Here is a 15,980-nt window from a genome sequence, read left to right as displayed (position 1 = left end):
ATGGCATCACTGACTCTATGGACGTGAGTTTGAGTGAACTTCGGGAGTTGGTGACGGACAGGAAGGCCTGGCGTGCTGCAGTTCATGGGGTCGCAAAGAGTCGGACACAACTGAGCAACTGAACTGAACTGAACTTAAAGGACAAATGCCTAAAGCAGAGGATGCCAGCCACAGATAGGTCAGCCACCCTCAGCTCAGCTGGTGGATGGGCCTTTTTGGCTCATAACGTATCTCTCAGTTCTGAATTCCCCATTTAAAAATGGACCTCTTGGGGGCTTCCCCCGCAGTCCAGTGATTAAGACTGTGCAATTCCACAGCAGGGGACGGGGGCTTGATCCCAGGTTGGGAAACTAAGATCCCGAATACCAGGAAGCACGACTGAAAGAAAAAGAACCTCCATATCAAAATCTAAGTTTCTGAATTCTCTTGACAAATAAGTTCCGGCAGCCCTGGGCCTGCATCCTGCATGCCAAGGTGAAGGAGCTGAACTGACATGGCCCGTGTACACAGAGCCACCCTTGAGGGTCACCAGCCCCTGCTGCCTCCCTGCCTGGTTCTGGAGACATGTCTCCACGACACTTGCTAAAACTTTCTCTACAAAAAATTCCCTTGGATCTGGTCTTACCGCCTCAGGGGACTCCTCCAGTCAGGAGTCCCCTCATCTCAGAAGGCACCAGAAGCATTCCCAGCCAAACGCTGAGATGACCTACGCTTTTTTCTGTTTTTTTTTGGCTGGGCTGGGTCTTTGTTGCTGCACGGGCTTTGCTCTAGTTGCGGCGAGCGGGGGCGACTCTCTCAGCTTCAGTGCATGGATTTCTCGTTGCGGTGGCTTGTTGTTGAGCACGGGCTCTAGGGCCCTTGGGTTTTAGCAGTTGCTTCACGCAGGCTCCGTAGTTGCGGCCTCCAGACTCTAGGGCACAGGCTCAAAAGCTGTGGCGCATGGCCTTTAGCTCCTTGGAGGCATGTGGGCTCTTTCCAGGTTGGGGCTTGAACCCGTGTCTCCAGCCCTGGTAGGCAGATTCTTGACTGCTTAGCCACCAGGGAAGCCCCACCTGTTTGATTCTTAAACCATCTCATCTTAAATTTTCTCTTAAAGATACAGGTCACACTCATCTCTTCTACAACATGGACGTGGCTACTCAGAAAAATGTGTTTGTTTTTTAATTTTAAAATCCAGGGGCTGGCCCCTCAGCCATACCAAGGCTCTGGCCATGCCCTGGGCTTACTGGATCCTGGTTTTCTGAGGTGGGGGGCGGAGGGGTCTTCCTGCTTCAGCAGGACTCCTGACTTTTGTTTCAGAGCCCATAGAAATTCCTTGATTGAACTTCACCCACCGGCTCTGGGACGTCCACATGGTACGCTGAACAGCAGGAAACTCCCACAGAAGGGGCTTCTGAGGGCAGGGCTGATGCCTCTGGGAGGCTGGCCCAGACTCACAGCCCATTCATGCTGTGACTCCTGCGATTTGATTGATGGGAAGTTGTTCAGCTGACCCAGCAGTGCACCCCTTTTGGGGAGTGCACTGAGAGCTGTTGGTAAAGAAATCTGCCTGCAATGCGGGAGACCGCAGTTCGATTCCTGGGATGGGAAGATCCACTAGAGAAGGGAAAAACTACCCACTCTAGTATTCTCGCCTGGAGAATTCCATGGACTGCATAGTCCACGGGGTCGCAAAGAGCCGGACATGACAGCAACTTCCACGTTTACTTTCACTGACTGTATCGTGTTAAGGACAGGGATGAAGCCCAAGGCGCCGGCTGTTCTGGCAACAGCAGACCTGCTTCAGGAGAAGCTGTCGCCCCTCCTTCCCTGCTCCCGGCTCAGGCCACAGCTGTCTTCTGGTGGCGTTGTCAAAGACTTGCCTTCAGTCTGACTATCCAAGCCAAGCGTCGATGAGCCTGTCTGCAGCGTGAGGCTCAGGGCGAGTCCACCCTGGCAGGGCCCTCGTGGAGGGCTCTGATTCTTAACCTGGCTAGGGTGATGGCCGCGCTGGGAAATTTGGCAGGGCCAGACACCCCTCCACAGACACTTCAAACTCCACATACATGGTCTGAGAGGCCAGTGCCGGGGGGCGAAGGAGCACAAGGCCTGCATGTGACCGCAGGGCAAGGTGAACGTGGACGAGAGCTTCACTTAGGAGATGGGTGCGCTAACTCTGGGCAGGTGGGGAACAGTCACCCCGTCCTGGAGGAGTGGGAGAGCTGGGTCGGAGCATGGCAGCGTTTCAGCAGTCAGCCAATGGGGAGGGAGGTTTAGGAAAGGGGGTGCTGTGAGAAAGCCACTGGGGAGCCTGAGTGGGCCGCTGCATTAGGACGCTGCCCAGAGCTTCAGGACAGAGAGAGGAGGGCACCCAAGGGAGCTGGCCTGGCTGCCTGGCAACCCCACCGGCCTCCGCGTTTGCACCTAGTATAGTGTCTGGGCCCTGTCTGCACCTCTCCAGGGGTGGAGAGTGCCTTCCCTCCCCAGGCAGGCTTTCCACTCTGGGCCGCATTGGAGACAGTATGTCCAGACACTGGGTTTGAATGTGTCTCCGACAGCTCCCACTGATTCTTCAGAGTCACAGGTGCCATCTGGAATTTGGCAAAAGCCATGGGCACCCTTCCTCAGAAAACGGACGGTACACACAACCCACAACATCACATAAATGACGTCAGTCTAGGCACACCTGGGTATGCTCCTGGGGGCCTGGGCCACCCTTCCTCCCCTGGGCCAGCGCTCAAGAGCAAGGCCCCGGGGGCCACATGCTCGTGGGCCTCATTTGTCAGCTATCACTGACCCGGCTCTGGTGTCCAGGGCCACCCCGACCTCATCCAATGTCCCTCGGGATGGACTCCAGCTCCGTCCCTCCCAGGCGACCTTCTGTCCATCTCTACTCTCCAGTGCCCAGCTCCTGCCTGGATGACACGGCCCAACCCCAAGCCCAAGAAATAACGCCACGCGCTGCCATCTTCCTAAAGGTCGTTTTATTGTAAAACCATAAATACAACACTGACATGAAATCATTTATTTAAGCAACTGATTCTCTCTAACCATTAAAAGGATGTCTTTTTGCCTTGGCATCAACCAACCGGGAAATAATGTTGCAAGAATTCAGGGGAGGAGGGTAGGGGGTGTTGAATTCTGGGCTGGGGCTTTTGGCGATTTAAGGAACCAAGTGGACCCTTCCTCTTCACCCTGGGAATGTTCCACTTTCGGACAAGAACAGACAGGTAAAAACAGCAACATTTAAACAGCTCAGTTTTAAATTTTATTACTTTGTAAAAAAAATTTTTTTTTTTCTGTTCCTTTCCTCCATTTGACATCAGTAAAAGTTTTAAACACCACAAAACTGATTTGGCTATAAATGGAGAAACGGTACCCAAACCAAAAGGAAACCGAAAACCCAGAGGACAAACAGAAAACCCTAAATAAACCCTCAAGTTTGGTCTCGGGGGTTTACAAATCACAAGAACCATCAACTCAACCCCCATGCAACGTCACTCCTTGTAGAGCTGCTGGATTCACATCGACGACACAGGAGACTGCAAACAACGTCTTTTGTTAATTAACACAGCAAGGGTGACACTAGGTAACTTTTTTTTTTTTAATACAGTACATGGTACACAGGGTCCCAAGAAAACCCTGCACAAACCCCTTGTGGAGACTTGAGCCAAGCACTGGCTGCTTATAAAAATATTGTGTTGCTACAAAAGTATAAATTAATGCTACCGGTATTAAGAAATATTAAACACATAAAACTTATAAGGATTAAGAAAAATATTCATTAATACCTGTAGAAAACTCTGGCCTAAAAAAGATATTTTTTTGTGTGTTTCTTTTTTTTTGTAAATTTTTTTTTTTGTATTTTTTTAAGATGACTTGAGTTTCTTGCACTCGAAGAGAGAGACACAGTCAGATGTGCCCATGGTATTGCCTAGAACGTCTTTAACTACTGAGAAAGGATGGGGGTGCGCACACGTGGTTACTGAGTGGGGCCTGGGAGGGAGGGGGCACCAAGGCTTTCATAAGATTTACCTGATGTGAAAGAATCACTGACATGAAGTTATGGGGGGGAGGAAGGTAGGGTCATCAGAGAACAACCGAAAATAATTTATGCTCTTTAAAAAATCTCTCTGCTTCAGGTGGTTGTACAAAATGACCTCCTGATGCTTGGAGTCTGAATGGCCCTGGACATACTGCCCAGTGGGTCTGGGAGGTTCCAGCCCTGTGGGGCCCTCTGTCTCCTGGCTGGCGAGTTCCAGCCCTGTGCCAGTCCACGAGCTCACTCACTGCTTTGGAACCCGGCTACCCCGTCTGGGACCCTGTTTGGGTGAGAGGGAAGGGTCCTAGGCGGGGACTGGCTGGCACCTGGGTTGTGGGAGTAGCCCCCCTTCCGGTTGGCCTCAGACTCCATGGTCTCTGCCAACCTGGACTTCAGGAAGCGCCACAGGGATCCCAGGCCCCTGAGGTTGCGGACAAGGCTGGGCTGTGCCCCTAAAAGGAACTTTGGTTCAAAGAGACGAAGGTGCCCGGTGGGACGTGTGGGTGGGGAAGCCCCCGGTGGGTCCTGATGCAGACACCGAACTGCAGACCTAGCACATCCTTCTCGGTACCGGAGTCGAATCTTTAAAGCAACGCCCATGGTGGTGGCGGCGGTGGGGCCATGAATATACAAACAGCAACCCGATGCCCTTCACCCTCATCAAAGCGGGAGCAGGCGCCTCTTTGCACAGAACCACAGGGCCCCTCTAGAGAACGAGGGGGCTCCATGGACTACGATCCTCAAACCCAAAAGAGGGAGGAAGGAAAACAACAACTCAACAAGATCCTCCAGAAAACCCTGAGAAGGGAGAACTGGGAGGGGAAACGCAAGAGGGAAAACACTGTATCATTGGTTCACCATAACTGGCCTAGCAAACATTAGCCACAGTGACGAGGGGGCAGGCCCCTTCCCGACTGGATAGAGGGGGCCGAGGCAGGGCCGGCAGGGCCCAGACAGGAGCCCCCCTCCCCACCTACTGTCTCCAGGGGACAGCCTGAGCCTTCCTTAGCCTCTTGGTTTCATCTAAGCCAGCAGCCTTTCTAGAAGCCCTCCTCTAGGTACATCCCAGGCACAGAGGTGCTGCCGCTGTTCCCCAGGCAAGGGCAGAGCTATGAACTTGCCCCAGCTCCATGGGGGCAGAAGGAGACTTCCAGCTGTGCCCTGGATGCTCCTCACTCCATCTTTGCCAGCACACCCGTCGTCATGGCAACATCCCAGTACTGTCCCCTTCTGGGTCATTCCTCACAGGACCTCCCTTCTCTTGTCAGCATCCCAAGTTCGTTCCAAACCTTCCCTGTGAAGCTGTGGCCTCCCAGAGTGCCTGCGGCATCCCCGACAGCTCTTCAGGTGCCCACTTTCCAGGGAGTTTAGTCCAAGTTCAAGCACAAGCCTGGGTGACCCCTAAGGGCAGAGGGTCAGCTTCATGGTGGAAAACATGCCTTGCAGAGTTTTTCTCTGGTGCTTCTTGAAAGTGCAGGAGAGAAAAGAGCAAGCTGAAGGATAGGAGGCTCACCAGCCTACAGAGCTGACATCCGAGAGAGTCCTTCCCAGAAATCGGGAGATGTATAGCTTCTCAACTGCGTCACTGGACTGCTCTCTCCTCACCAGGAAACCTCAGCACCCTTTTCCCAGCCAAGAGCCAAAGCCTGGATGCCAACCATGAAGCTGCCAGGCTGGGTGATGGCAGTGTCCTCGCTCACAGACACAGGAGGTGGTTTTCTATGCCGTGAACCCTGAAATGAAGAGTAGCCACAAGGAGCTTCATCTGACGGCCCCTCTGTTTCCTGGTTTCTAGCTACCATCTGGAGGGAGGCCTGGCTGGTGGACCTGGGCAGAGGGAAGAACCATGTTGGCACAAGTCCAGGCATCCATTCATGACAACTGGGATGGCACGCCTGCTCTTGGTGAAGCAGAGACCCCTCGGCTACTCCACACCTGTGGCACCGCCCATGAGGCTATGGTCCTTGGCTTGGGCTTTGGTGGCGAAGCTGACTGGCCTCAGAGGCGGCGGGAAACCCTGCAGAGTGGATGTGTGTTTTCTCCGCATCCTCGCTGGGGTCCGTGCATGCCAGCAGCAAGGCCCCTTCTGTCCTGGGAATCACACACTTCTGGCAAACTGTGTCCAAGTCAGCAAGGCAGACTCTGCCTTGAGCTGTAGAGTCCCACAGTGGTCAGTGGCCACAGAACTTGGAGGCAGAAGACAGACCTTTCTGAAGGTCCATGTCAGGGCAGGCGCCAGGAGATGAGCTGGAAGAGCCGACCTCAATCCTTTGGCTGAGCTAGAATTTGGATAGGGTGGATATTGCTGGAGACGAGGGACCAGTGGCTGGGCCTGTGAGATCTTTGGGTTTTATTAAGCTGTTCACTGCAAGGGGATCTGCAGTAGGCGAGCTGCCTGCGTGAGAAAGCAGACGGAGTGGGGACACCTTGGTACAGCCCTTCCTACTGGCAACAAGAGTGTCTGAAGGACGAAAGACTGGAAGAGAGAAATGACTACCTGCGACCTTGTGCCCGTTATCTGGACGAGGCAGTCACAGGAACAGCCTTCAGAAACCTTGCGGCACTCACACCTTCTCTGCAGAGCAAGCCAAGCCCTAAGGATCGAACTGAGGTGGAAAGGAGGAACAGAACAGGAGGTGACATGTGTAACTGGATACCTGGATTTTATAAGACTTCCTCAAAATTTCATGCTGGAGGGCAGACATCCCCGAGTTCCAAGAAGGATGCTGATACTTGGGCTTGGTCCTGGCTTTGCAAGACAGTGAAATGCCGATTTGCGGAGTGGCCCCTAAAATGAGGCAAGACCAGCAGAGCTCCCCGCTCAAAAGGAGAGAGAGGATGGGCTCTGAGGCTTGACTCCCACCAGCTACACAACACAGGCAGCTTCCACCCTCCTGTGTGGCTCAGAGTGCCAGGTCTCCCCGGCAGCAAGGTTGGAGGCCTTTGGTTGTAGGCATCTCCCCCATCAGCAAGACTGTAGCCACCTTCTGGAAGATCTCCCAAAGTCTCATCAAATAGCCTGTCAATGCTCCCATATACTATAGAACGTGACACGAGGTGACTGTCCAGTGCAGATAAGAGGCTCTTCCGATGGTGTAACACCCCTTGGAAATGTTTAGAGTAAATGCCCAGAACTTCTCTGAGAGAGGAAATGGCATGGTGGTTCCTGAGACCATGGCTTGCTGCAGTGAACGTGGAAACGACCCTCTGGGATACATTTCAGTGTGTCCAAGATGCGGAGGGTTAGTTCTCATGAGGCAAATTGAGCAGGCTTGGCACCTGGGACAGTGTTCTGGTCCATGATCCTAAGCCTTGAGTTTTTTAATGAACTTAACTTCCCCAACGTTACTGCCATGGACCGGGGAGTAGGGAGAGGGCTGTTGTACAGTGCTTTTTGAAATCGAGGTATCTCGCAGTTGAACAATGTTTTATTACTAAGGAGGGATGTGGTGGACTTGGTCAGCCCCCCAGGATGGTAGAATGTGCCTTTGCAAATGGCTCCCCCCGCGATGGTGGGCACCGAGGGGATACTGGACCACCAGTATATATTCACTGAGAGGTGGGGTGGGACGCTGAGCACTGATTCAGACAAAACCACCTCTTGAGAGGGGAAAGGGTCACCCTCTTGGCATTTAGGCTAAGTGTGTGGAACCTAAACCGCTCACAGAGGAAGAAAAGCCTAAAACCATCTTTCACAGCATTGAGTTGAATGTGGCCTAATGCCATTCCACCCTCAAACATCCGTCATTGGGCCCGCAAGGCACCGTGCTCAACTACCGTCCTAGAAGGAGGGCTGAGGCTCATGTGGGGGACCCCCAGGGCCATGGGCAGTGGAACCCCTGGAATCTCCGGGGTCCTGGGGAGGAATAGGAGGTCATGGGTCTGAGGTGTGATGGATGTGAACATGGATCAACTCAGGATTCCCTGCTGAGCCGGAAGGGTCAGTGATGCGGCAAGTAGTGTAATGCACTCTGGGTACAGAAATCAGACATTCGCAGTACCAGACGCAGCGAGCCAGGAGGGCGGTCTTCCACTTACAGTCAGCACTCCTAAGCCACATGTTTCTCTGTGGCTTCCACCAAATCCCACGTCTGTGAGACCTGTGACTCCAATACCTCTCCTGGTCTCCAAACAGCACAGCCAAGTTCACGGTCTTGGCTGTTTCAAATACAGGAAAACTGGACCGTACAGGGAAGGTTGATAAAAACCTCAGGATACTGAATACACCACTGAGATGAGCTAGTTTACAGTGTGACTCGAGGAACAAAAAGGGCAATCAAAAAAAAAAAACACAAAAAAACCCTCCAAAATATAAGTTATAGACATTCAGTGCCTCCTAGCAGAGTCTAAATCAAATTGGAAAAAAAAAGGCAAAAACTGCTAAAATGTTAGGAAAAAAATTATTAAGGAGTGGAGACAGTTATCTTATGCTTCTTTGAAAATGTCTTTTTTTTTCTCTCTTATATTAAAAAGCAAAAGGTCAGCTTTATATTCTTAAAAGTCTCCTTTCCTGATTTGGGGAGATAGATAGGTGTGTTTCTAAGGCGGCTGCCCCCTGACACCCAGGGGTATCGTAAAGGCAGCAGCTCAATGCCCTGAAGGTGAACGAGAACAAAGTCCAGTGCAGAAGCTGTCCATCTGATGCAGTTTGGAGAATCCATGGCAGGGCAGCTGGGGAGGAGTGGGGCGTGATAGGGTCAGGAAGACTGGGGGCGGGGGTGGCGGGCAGTAGGGGGACCACAGGGTGAAGGACAGAGAGCGTCAAGTCACTTCAGATCTCAGCTGCCTGAACATTTCACAACATCAGTTTGTACAATCTGCACACCTGAAAATGGAGTCTTTTAAAGCCCCCTCACTGAGAAAAGGAAGTGAAGCGTCTTCCCTCTTTCCCAAACACTCAGCTTTCCTGACACGCCCAGTTTAATGCACACACGCCCACGAGGGGGCACGCATGCATGCACCAGGGGAGTGTGTGTGTGCACGTGTGTGCAACACTTCGGGAGCCACGCAGACGAGCACAGAGCTGCCCGTGCACACACATGCACACACACACTGAAAAAAAGCACTTAAGTTTCCAGGGGGCATTTATAATGAGGTCCACAGTGTTTAGAACTTAAATTCCTTTTCTTGGTTTGCGACAGTGTTGTGTGTGTTTTCTTCCTTCTTCTTTGAACGTTCTCTTTTCTTTCTCTCTTTCATTTTTTTTTTTTCAATCTGGAAGTCTTAAAGCATGTTGGATTTCAGAAACATGAGTTTGTTCATATCTTCTGGACTGAGCAGTCGCCTCCTTTTGATGAGAAGTGCTTGTTCACACATATTTACACACCCGCTCCTGGCCCCCACGGCCGGCACCGCGAGGAGCCAGAAGGCGAGCTTGGCGAGTTTTGTGTGCTTTTGGGTCACGCACGACCAGTACTGGAAGAGATCGGGGGTGGCCTGGAAGAGGGGCTCCTGCAGGTAATCGTACACTTCGTTCTTCCCGAGCCGGTCGTCCTCCTGGGTGGCAGGGTTTTCTCCTGGGGCGGAGCGGGGCTTCTTGGCTGCGGGCTCGAAGTCGGCCTCCTCAGTCCAGGACTCCTTGACCTCGTTGATGAGCTCGCACACCTTGCCGATGATCTCCTCGTGCTGGTAGGGGGGCACGGGCCGCAGCTTCTGCTGCGGGTCTAGGATCATGGCCACCTTGTGCGCTGGGTGCACCTTGAAGTTCTCCTTGAGCGCCTCCAGGAAGAGGTGGCACAGCTTGCTCACGGTGCCCGCGTCGTTGGCCTTGGCCGTGAACAGCTTCTCCAGCCTGACGTAGGTGGGGAGCACCAGCTGCAGGGTGGGCTGGCTCTCGTTGCTCAGCTCGATGACCGCCTGCTTCACCGGCGTCAGGATGGCCGCCAGGTTGCTGAGCAGGTGCTTGTTGAGGCTCTGGATGAGGTTCATCTTCTTGGCCCGGCTGTAGAACTCGCAGATTTGCTCGTAACGCTCGTGTACCAGCAGCAGCGAGTCTGTGACCGAGTTCCAGCAGGGCGGCGGCGAGGTCTCCTCCAGAGAGCCGAAGGTCTCCTTGGCGAGGCCGGTGGAGCCCGCCAGGTCCTCGCACACGTTGAGCAGCTCGATGACCTCGTGCATGCTGCGGGCCTGCAGCGTCCGCTTGCTCAGCACGCTCTGCACCACCGAGTTCAAGGCACAGGCTGAGCAGCGCAGGCACATGCCAGCCTTGGAGAAGGCAGATGTGCTCACCCGGCAGTCCGTCACGTACACTGTCCTGATCTCCGACATCACGAACTCTGACAGCACGTTCTGCACCCAGTGGTGCACCAGGTCGCCGCTGTCGCGAATGTCCGCGCCCTTCACGCCTAGCACGTAGCTCTTGATGTGGTTGCCCTCGGCCTGGTAGGCCGTGAGGATGTAGCAGGAGTCGGGGCCGACACTCTGCGAGTGGCAGGTCACGCCGATGCCCAGGCAGGCGTTGCTGCCCAAGGCGCACGTGACCTTCACCTTCACCTGGTTGTACATGCGCGGCAGGTGCTTCAGTGCCAGCGTATTGAAGTTGCCCAGGATCTCGGTGACCGAGAAGGCCCCGTAGCGGGCGCCGCTGTCCACCAGTGTCTGGGCCAGCTTCAGGAACTCCTTTCCGCTAACCACGCTCAGAGCACCCAGGTCGGCACACATGACCCGCAGCAGCCGCTCTGCGATGTTCTGCCGCTCCTTCTCGGGGATCATGCTGTTGGGTGTCAAACCACTGGTCGTGGCTGGTGGGTGTGGGGAGACACAAAGAGAGGCGTGATTAATCCTGGCATTCAAGGCTCCTTGGTCTGGCAGCAGCCTAATACTCAAGCATCTAGTATTAGGAATTACGAAGTGATTTCATCTTGTGTGCAAACTGAAGGTCCTGGCAAGTCTTTAACATGTGACAGTCTCCTGGGAATGAAGTTCTGTGATTGACTAGTAATGCCTGCCGTGGGCACGGGAACAGAGGGTAGTGGTATGTGTGCAAATATTTGCTGCATGTGCCATTCACCTCGACCTCTGAAGCTAACTAGTCTAACCTGTTCCTCAAAACAGAAACAGCCTGATACAGAAGGCGTTAGTGAATAAGATACCTGAGGCCACAGTGTCAGGAAAAAGCAGACCAGAGAAATTGTGGGGAGTGGATTCTAATTCTGATTCTGTCATGAATTTGTGTCCTCTGATCACAAAGAGATCAGGTCTCCCCAGGCCTCCTCTGTCCATCCCGTGAGGTCAGAATTCCCATCAACTAGGTCTCAGGTGTGAAAGTGCATGGTCTCACATCACCATGGGAGGTACAGGGGTATGGAGGGGGGCAGAGGGGAACAAGCAGGGGGAGGGGCTGGAGCAGACTTCCACCAGTCCCCGGCGTCCGCCTGGGAAAGACCTACTGTTGTTGGCGCTGTTCCTCTGGGCTTGGGGCTTCCACTTCTCCTCCACGACAGCAGGGGGCGATCGGGACTGGTTGGAGGCGATGTTGTTTTCATTGTCCGCTGTGGGCACAAAGGGGACAGTGTATTTCCCTGAAGCGCCAGAGGCCTGTTAGCTAACAAGGAGAGAACTAGAGCATGCAAGTGAAGACGAGACTAATCTCTGGGACTCGGGCCTGGGTTCAAATCCCAGCTCCTTAGATGCCTGCAGAGCATCATTTTCAACACTTGGAAGAATGAAGATAACCCCACAATTGCTGGAAGAACTAATAAGAGATAATATAGGGAAAGAGCAGGGGGCACAGTGCCCAGCATGGAGTAAGCACTCGGGGAATGGGAAGCACCATGTTCTGAGTCTGGATGGGAGGCTCCCCAACACCCATAAGTACAAAGTTCTGAGACTGGGGAAGGGGTGCCCATTACACCCCAAGAGGCAGAAAGCATCTCACGCTCTTGCTTCTTTGAAGTGTGTCTTTTTGTCTTTTTAGTGTATTTACTAGAAACTTAATTAGATGAACACAGCAAAAGCAAAGCTCTATATGACATAAAGTATATAATTTGCAACCCCCTCATGACATGCAGAGGGTGAAACTAAAGCGCACACGTAGGATCATACAGAAAACCAGCAGCAGAGCCGGGATGGACAGCCCAGGTCCTTTGGTACCCGGGTGCGTCCTCCATGAATTCCCCTAATTTTTGTTAACCTGTACATTTACATTGGTATTCAGTTTTAAGTAATGGGCACACGCCATACTCTTCTATGCACGGTCACTTCTTGACATTTTTGTAGAACTGTTTCTAAGTAGAAATTATCTGAGTTACATATTTGCCATCAGAAATGACCACACCATCTTTTACTGCACCATACCTTACCAATTGTTAACTACACCCTAGGTCCTGAGCTTCAGGGCTGTGCCATTTCCAGTATGACTATTCTGCTATGAACCTATTTGCCCAATATTCTAATATTGTTTTTCTGTGCTCTTTTATTGTTGTTGTGGGTGTACTTCCTTGAGACATCATCTGACAGGTAGAATTCACAACCTGAGGCTATCAGTGGGTCAGTGGCCTCTGTTCAGGATTGCCAGACATTGTTTTTCCTTTCTTCTCAATTTAAGGCATCAGACCTTAGAGGTCAAGGCCAGAATTTTCAAACCTAGAAAAGAGACTTCTCCAACTTCTACACATTCACAGTCAGCCAGCTAGAAGACTCTGGGATGGGCATTCAAGAAATATTTTGTAGCCACTAAAAAGGTAGCTGTGTACCCTGGAGAAACATGTGAAAATGCATAAGATAATGAAAAGCACACTCTAATCAGAATTTCATATGTATTTTTAGAGATATGTACTTTAAACTTACAAGTCAAAGAATGAACAGATTTATGCATCAAAATCTACGGGGAGGGGACTTTCACTTCTGCCCATTAAGGATGCCCTACCATAGGAACTGCTCTCCAGTTTCAAACAACTACTGATCATGATACAACTGCTTTCAAACAGGCAACCCGTGGTGTGAGCCCAGAAAAAGAAGCAAATGTGGTGAGCTCTCCGACTGCCCTGCTTACTGCCTGGAGGCAGGGAACTGAACAAGCACAGTGGTCACCTTTAAGAGACAGAGATCAAAATTCAGGCAGAGACAGCTAGAATTTACAGGGAAAAGTACTAAGGCAGAGGAAGTGTCAGAAAGAGGGAGCCCTGGAGATTGTAGGGGGTTCCCTGGAGTCTGTGATGAAACTAATCTGCCTGTTGCTGTTTAGACGCTAAGTTGTGTCCGACTCTTTTGCGACCCCATGGACTGTAGCCTGCCAGGCTTTTCTGTCCATGGGATTTCCCTGGCAAGAATACTGGAGTGGGTTGCAATTTCCTTCTCCAGGGTATCTTCCTGACCAGGGATCAAACCTGCATCTCCTGCACTGACAGGTGAATTCTTTACAACTGAGCCACCTGGGAAGCCCAATACATATGACCAAATTCCACAGGAATGGGGGAAGAATCATTAAAATGCAGTAGGATGATAATTCCTAGGGCTACCCCACTGGGGAAGTCACCTGTGTTCCCTCAACCAGAATGGAGAGACCAACCTCAATGCACGAGAAATTGGACAGTTTCCTTGTATGTGTGCGTATACGCTACGTCACTTCAGTCAGCTCCTCTGTCCATGGAATTTTCCAGGCAAGAATACTGGACTGCGTTGCCATGCCCTCCTCCAGGGGATCTTCCTAACCCAGGGATTGAACTCATGTCTCTTGTGCCTCCTGCATCGGCAGGCGGCTTCTTTACTGTTAGTGCCACCTGAGAAGCCCTGGACAGTCCCTTTATTATGCAGCTAAATTAGCCATTGATTAAGCGCTGCCCTAGACCTGCCCTAATACATTTTAAGAACAAGCCTCAAATGTATTAAAGTGATTCCAGTTAACAAACTGTAAGCCAAGTTTAATAGTCTCTAAAAAATAAAAACTAGTACCTAACAATATGAAATTCACAATGTCATTCATCTAATCAGTACCGGACATTCAAAACAGTAGGCAAATATGACCTATAACCAGAAAAAAACACCCCAAAACCTAATCAATAGAAACAGACCTAGGAAGGATAGAGATGATGTATTTAGCCAATAAGAATCTTACAATAGCAGTTGTAAACATCATAAATACGCTCAAGATATGAAGGGAAACACGAATAGCCTAAGGAGAGAAATGGGAGATGTAAAAAAGAGCAAACTAAACTACACTCAAGTGGAACTTCTAAATATAAAAATAAGTGATATAGGAAAAATACACTGTATGGGATAAAAACTAATTAGATGCCACAGAAGAAAAAAAATCAGTGAAGTTGGAGACAGAGCCAAAAAAAAAAAAAAATACCCAATGAAAACCAGACTGGGTAAAAGGTTGTAAATAAATAAATGGAGTATGGACAATATTAAGCAGTTTAACACACATATGATTGGAGTCCCAGAAAAAGGGGGTGAGACAGAAAAAATATTTGAAGAAACGGCCAGAATTTTTCCCGATGAAAACCATAAAATCAAGTTCTAAAAGCTCAACTAACTCAAAGAAAACACCACCAAGGCACACTATCATAATAAAATTGTTGAAAACCAGTGACAGGAACAGCCAGAGAAGAGGAAAAATTAGGTACAGGTGAACAAAAATAAGAAAAACAACAGACCCAGCAGGCCACAGAACGAAGTTAAAGGAGAATGTCAATCTAAAATTCTAAGGGCTGCCCTAGATGAATGGATAAAGAAGATATCATCGTGCAATTGATATAAATTATATTTATACAATGGGATATTACTCAGCTACCAAAAAGAATGAGAGACTTCCTGCGGTCCAGTGGCTAGGACTCCATGCTCTTAATGGAGGGAGCCCAAGTTCAATCCTTGCTCAGGGAGCTAGAGCCCACATGCCTCAACTTAGACCCTGTACACCCAAATAAATATTTAAAAAATGAAATAATGCCATTTGCAGCAACACGGAAGGCCTTAGAGGTGATCACACTAAGTGAAGTAAGCCAGACAATGACAAACACCATCTGATGTCACTTACATGTGGAATCTAAAACACAAACAAAAAAGGATACAAATAAACTTATATACAAAACAGAAATAGACCAATGACATATAAAACAAACTTATGGCTACCAAAGGGAAAAAGGAAGGAGGGATAAATTATGAATTTGAGATTAACATACACAAACTAATATACAAGGACCCACTGTATAACACAGGTAATTATATTTAATATTTTATAATAACCTGTAAGGGAAAAGAACCTAAAAAAATAGATATATATTCATAGGGATTCAATTATACATAACTGAATATAACTGAATCCCTATGCTGTATACCTGAAACTAATGCAACATTATAAATCAATTATAATTCAATTAAAAAAACTACAAAAATATTTTAAAAATAAAAAAACCCTAAATCCAGTGATACTATCTTTCACAAATGGAAATAAATAAGGGAAAGAAAATCAAACCTGCAACTTTAAGAAATGCTAAAGGAAGTTCTTTAGGTATTAAAAAAAATGATACCAAATAAGAATCTGGATCTACAGAAAGAAAAGAAGAGTACTGGGAACTGTATGTATATGAACATAAAAGATATTTTCCCTCATTTTAAATCTCTTTAACAAGGTAACTGACTGCTCATTGGAAAATAGTAACAATGAATTGTGGTAATTACAAGTAGTAATAAACTGTATGGCAACAATAATAGAGAGATTAGGAAGATGATACAGAAGATTTTGTTCAAAGTTTTTCACACAATATACAATATAATATCCTTTGAAGGTAGACTTAATAAGTTAGACATGTATAGTATAAAACTGAAATAAATCATTAAAAACCCCCAAAGAATTACAGTTAAGAAATCCATTGTAGAGATAAAAATGGAATCATAAAAAATTCTCAGTCCAAAATAAGGCAAAAAAATTAGAGAAAAAGGAAGAAAGAACAAATGAAACAGTACACAAATAGGAAAATGGTAGATTTAAACCCAATAATATTGAAATCACATTAAA

At 49.3% G+C, this 15,980-nt stretch overlaps 1 protein-coding gene across 14 annotated transcripts in view; it reads right to left on the bottom strand.

Moving 5' to 3' along the window:
- ZNF618 (zinc finger protein 618) overlaps positions 2,947–15,980 on the bottom strand; it is a 206,671-nt gene continuing 193,637 nt past the window's right edge. For all 14 annotated transcript variants that reach the window (XM_018052641.1, XM_018052645.1, XM_018052642.1 and 11 more), the window contains 2 exons: positions 11,410–11,511; positions 2,947–10,761 (listed from right to left, as the gene is read on the bottom strand). In XM_018052641.1, the coding sequence (XP_017908130.1) occupies positions 9,245–10,761; positions 11,410–11,511 (1,619 nt within the window). In that variant the 3' untranslated portion in view covers positions 2,947–9,244. The remainder of the gene's footprint in view (positions 10,762–11,409; positions 11,512–15,980) is intronic.

Source organism: Capra hircus, chromosome 8, assembly GCF_001704415.2.
Source record: "Capra hircus breed San Clemente chromosome 8, ASM170441v1, whole genome shotgun sequence".
NCBI lineage: Eukaryota > Metazoa > Chordata > Mammalia > Artiodactyla > Bovidae > Capra > Capra hircus.
Note: the sequence above shows the minus strand (reverse complement) of the source record. Positions and strands in the feature narration are given on the sequence as shown.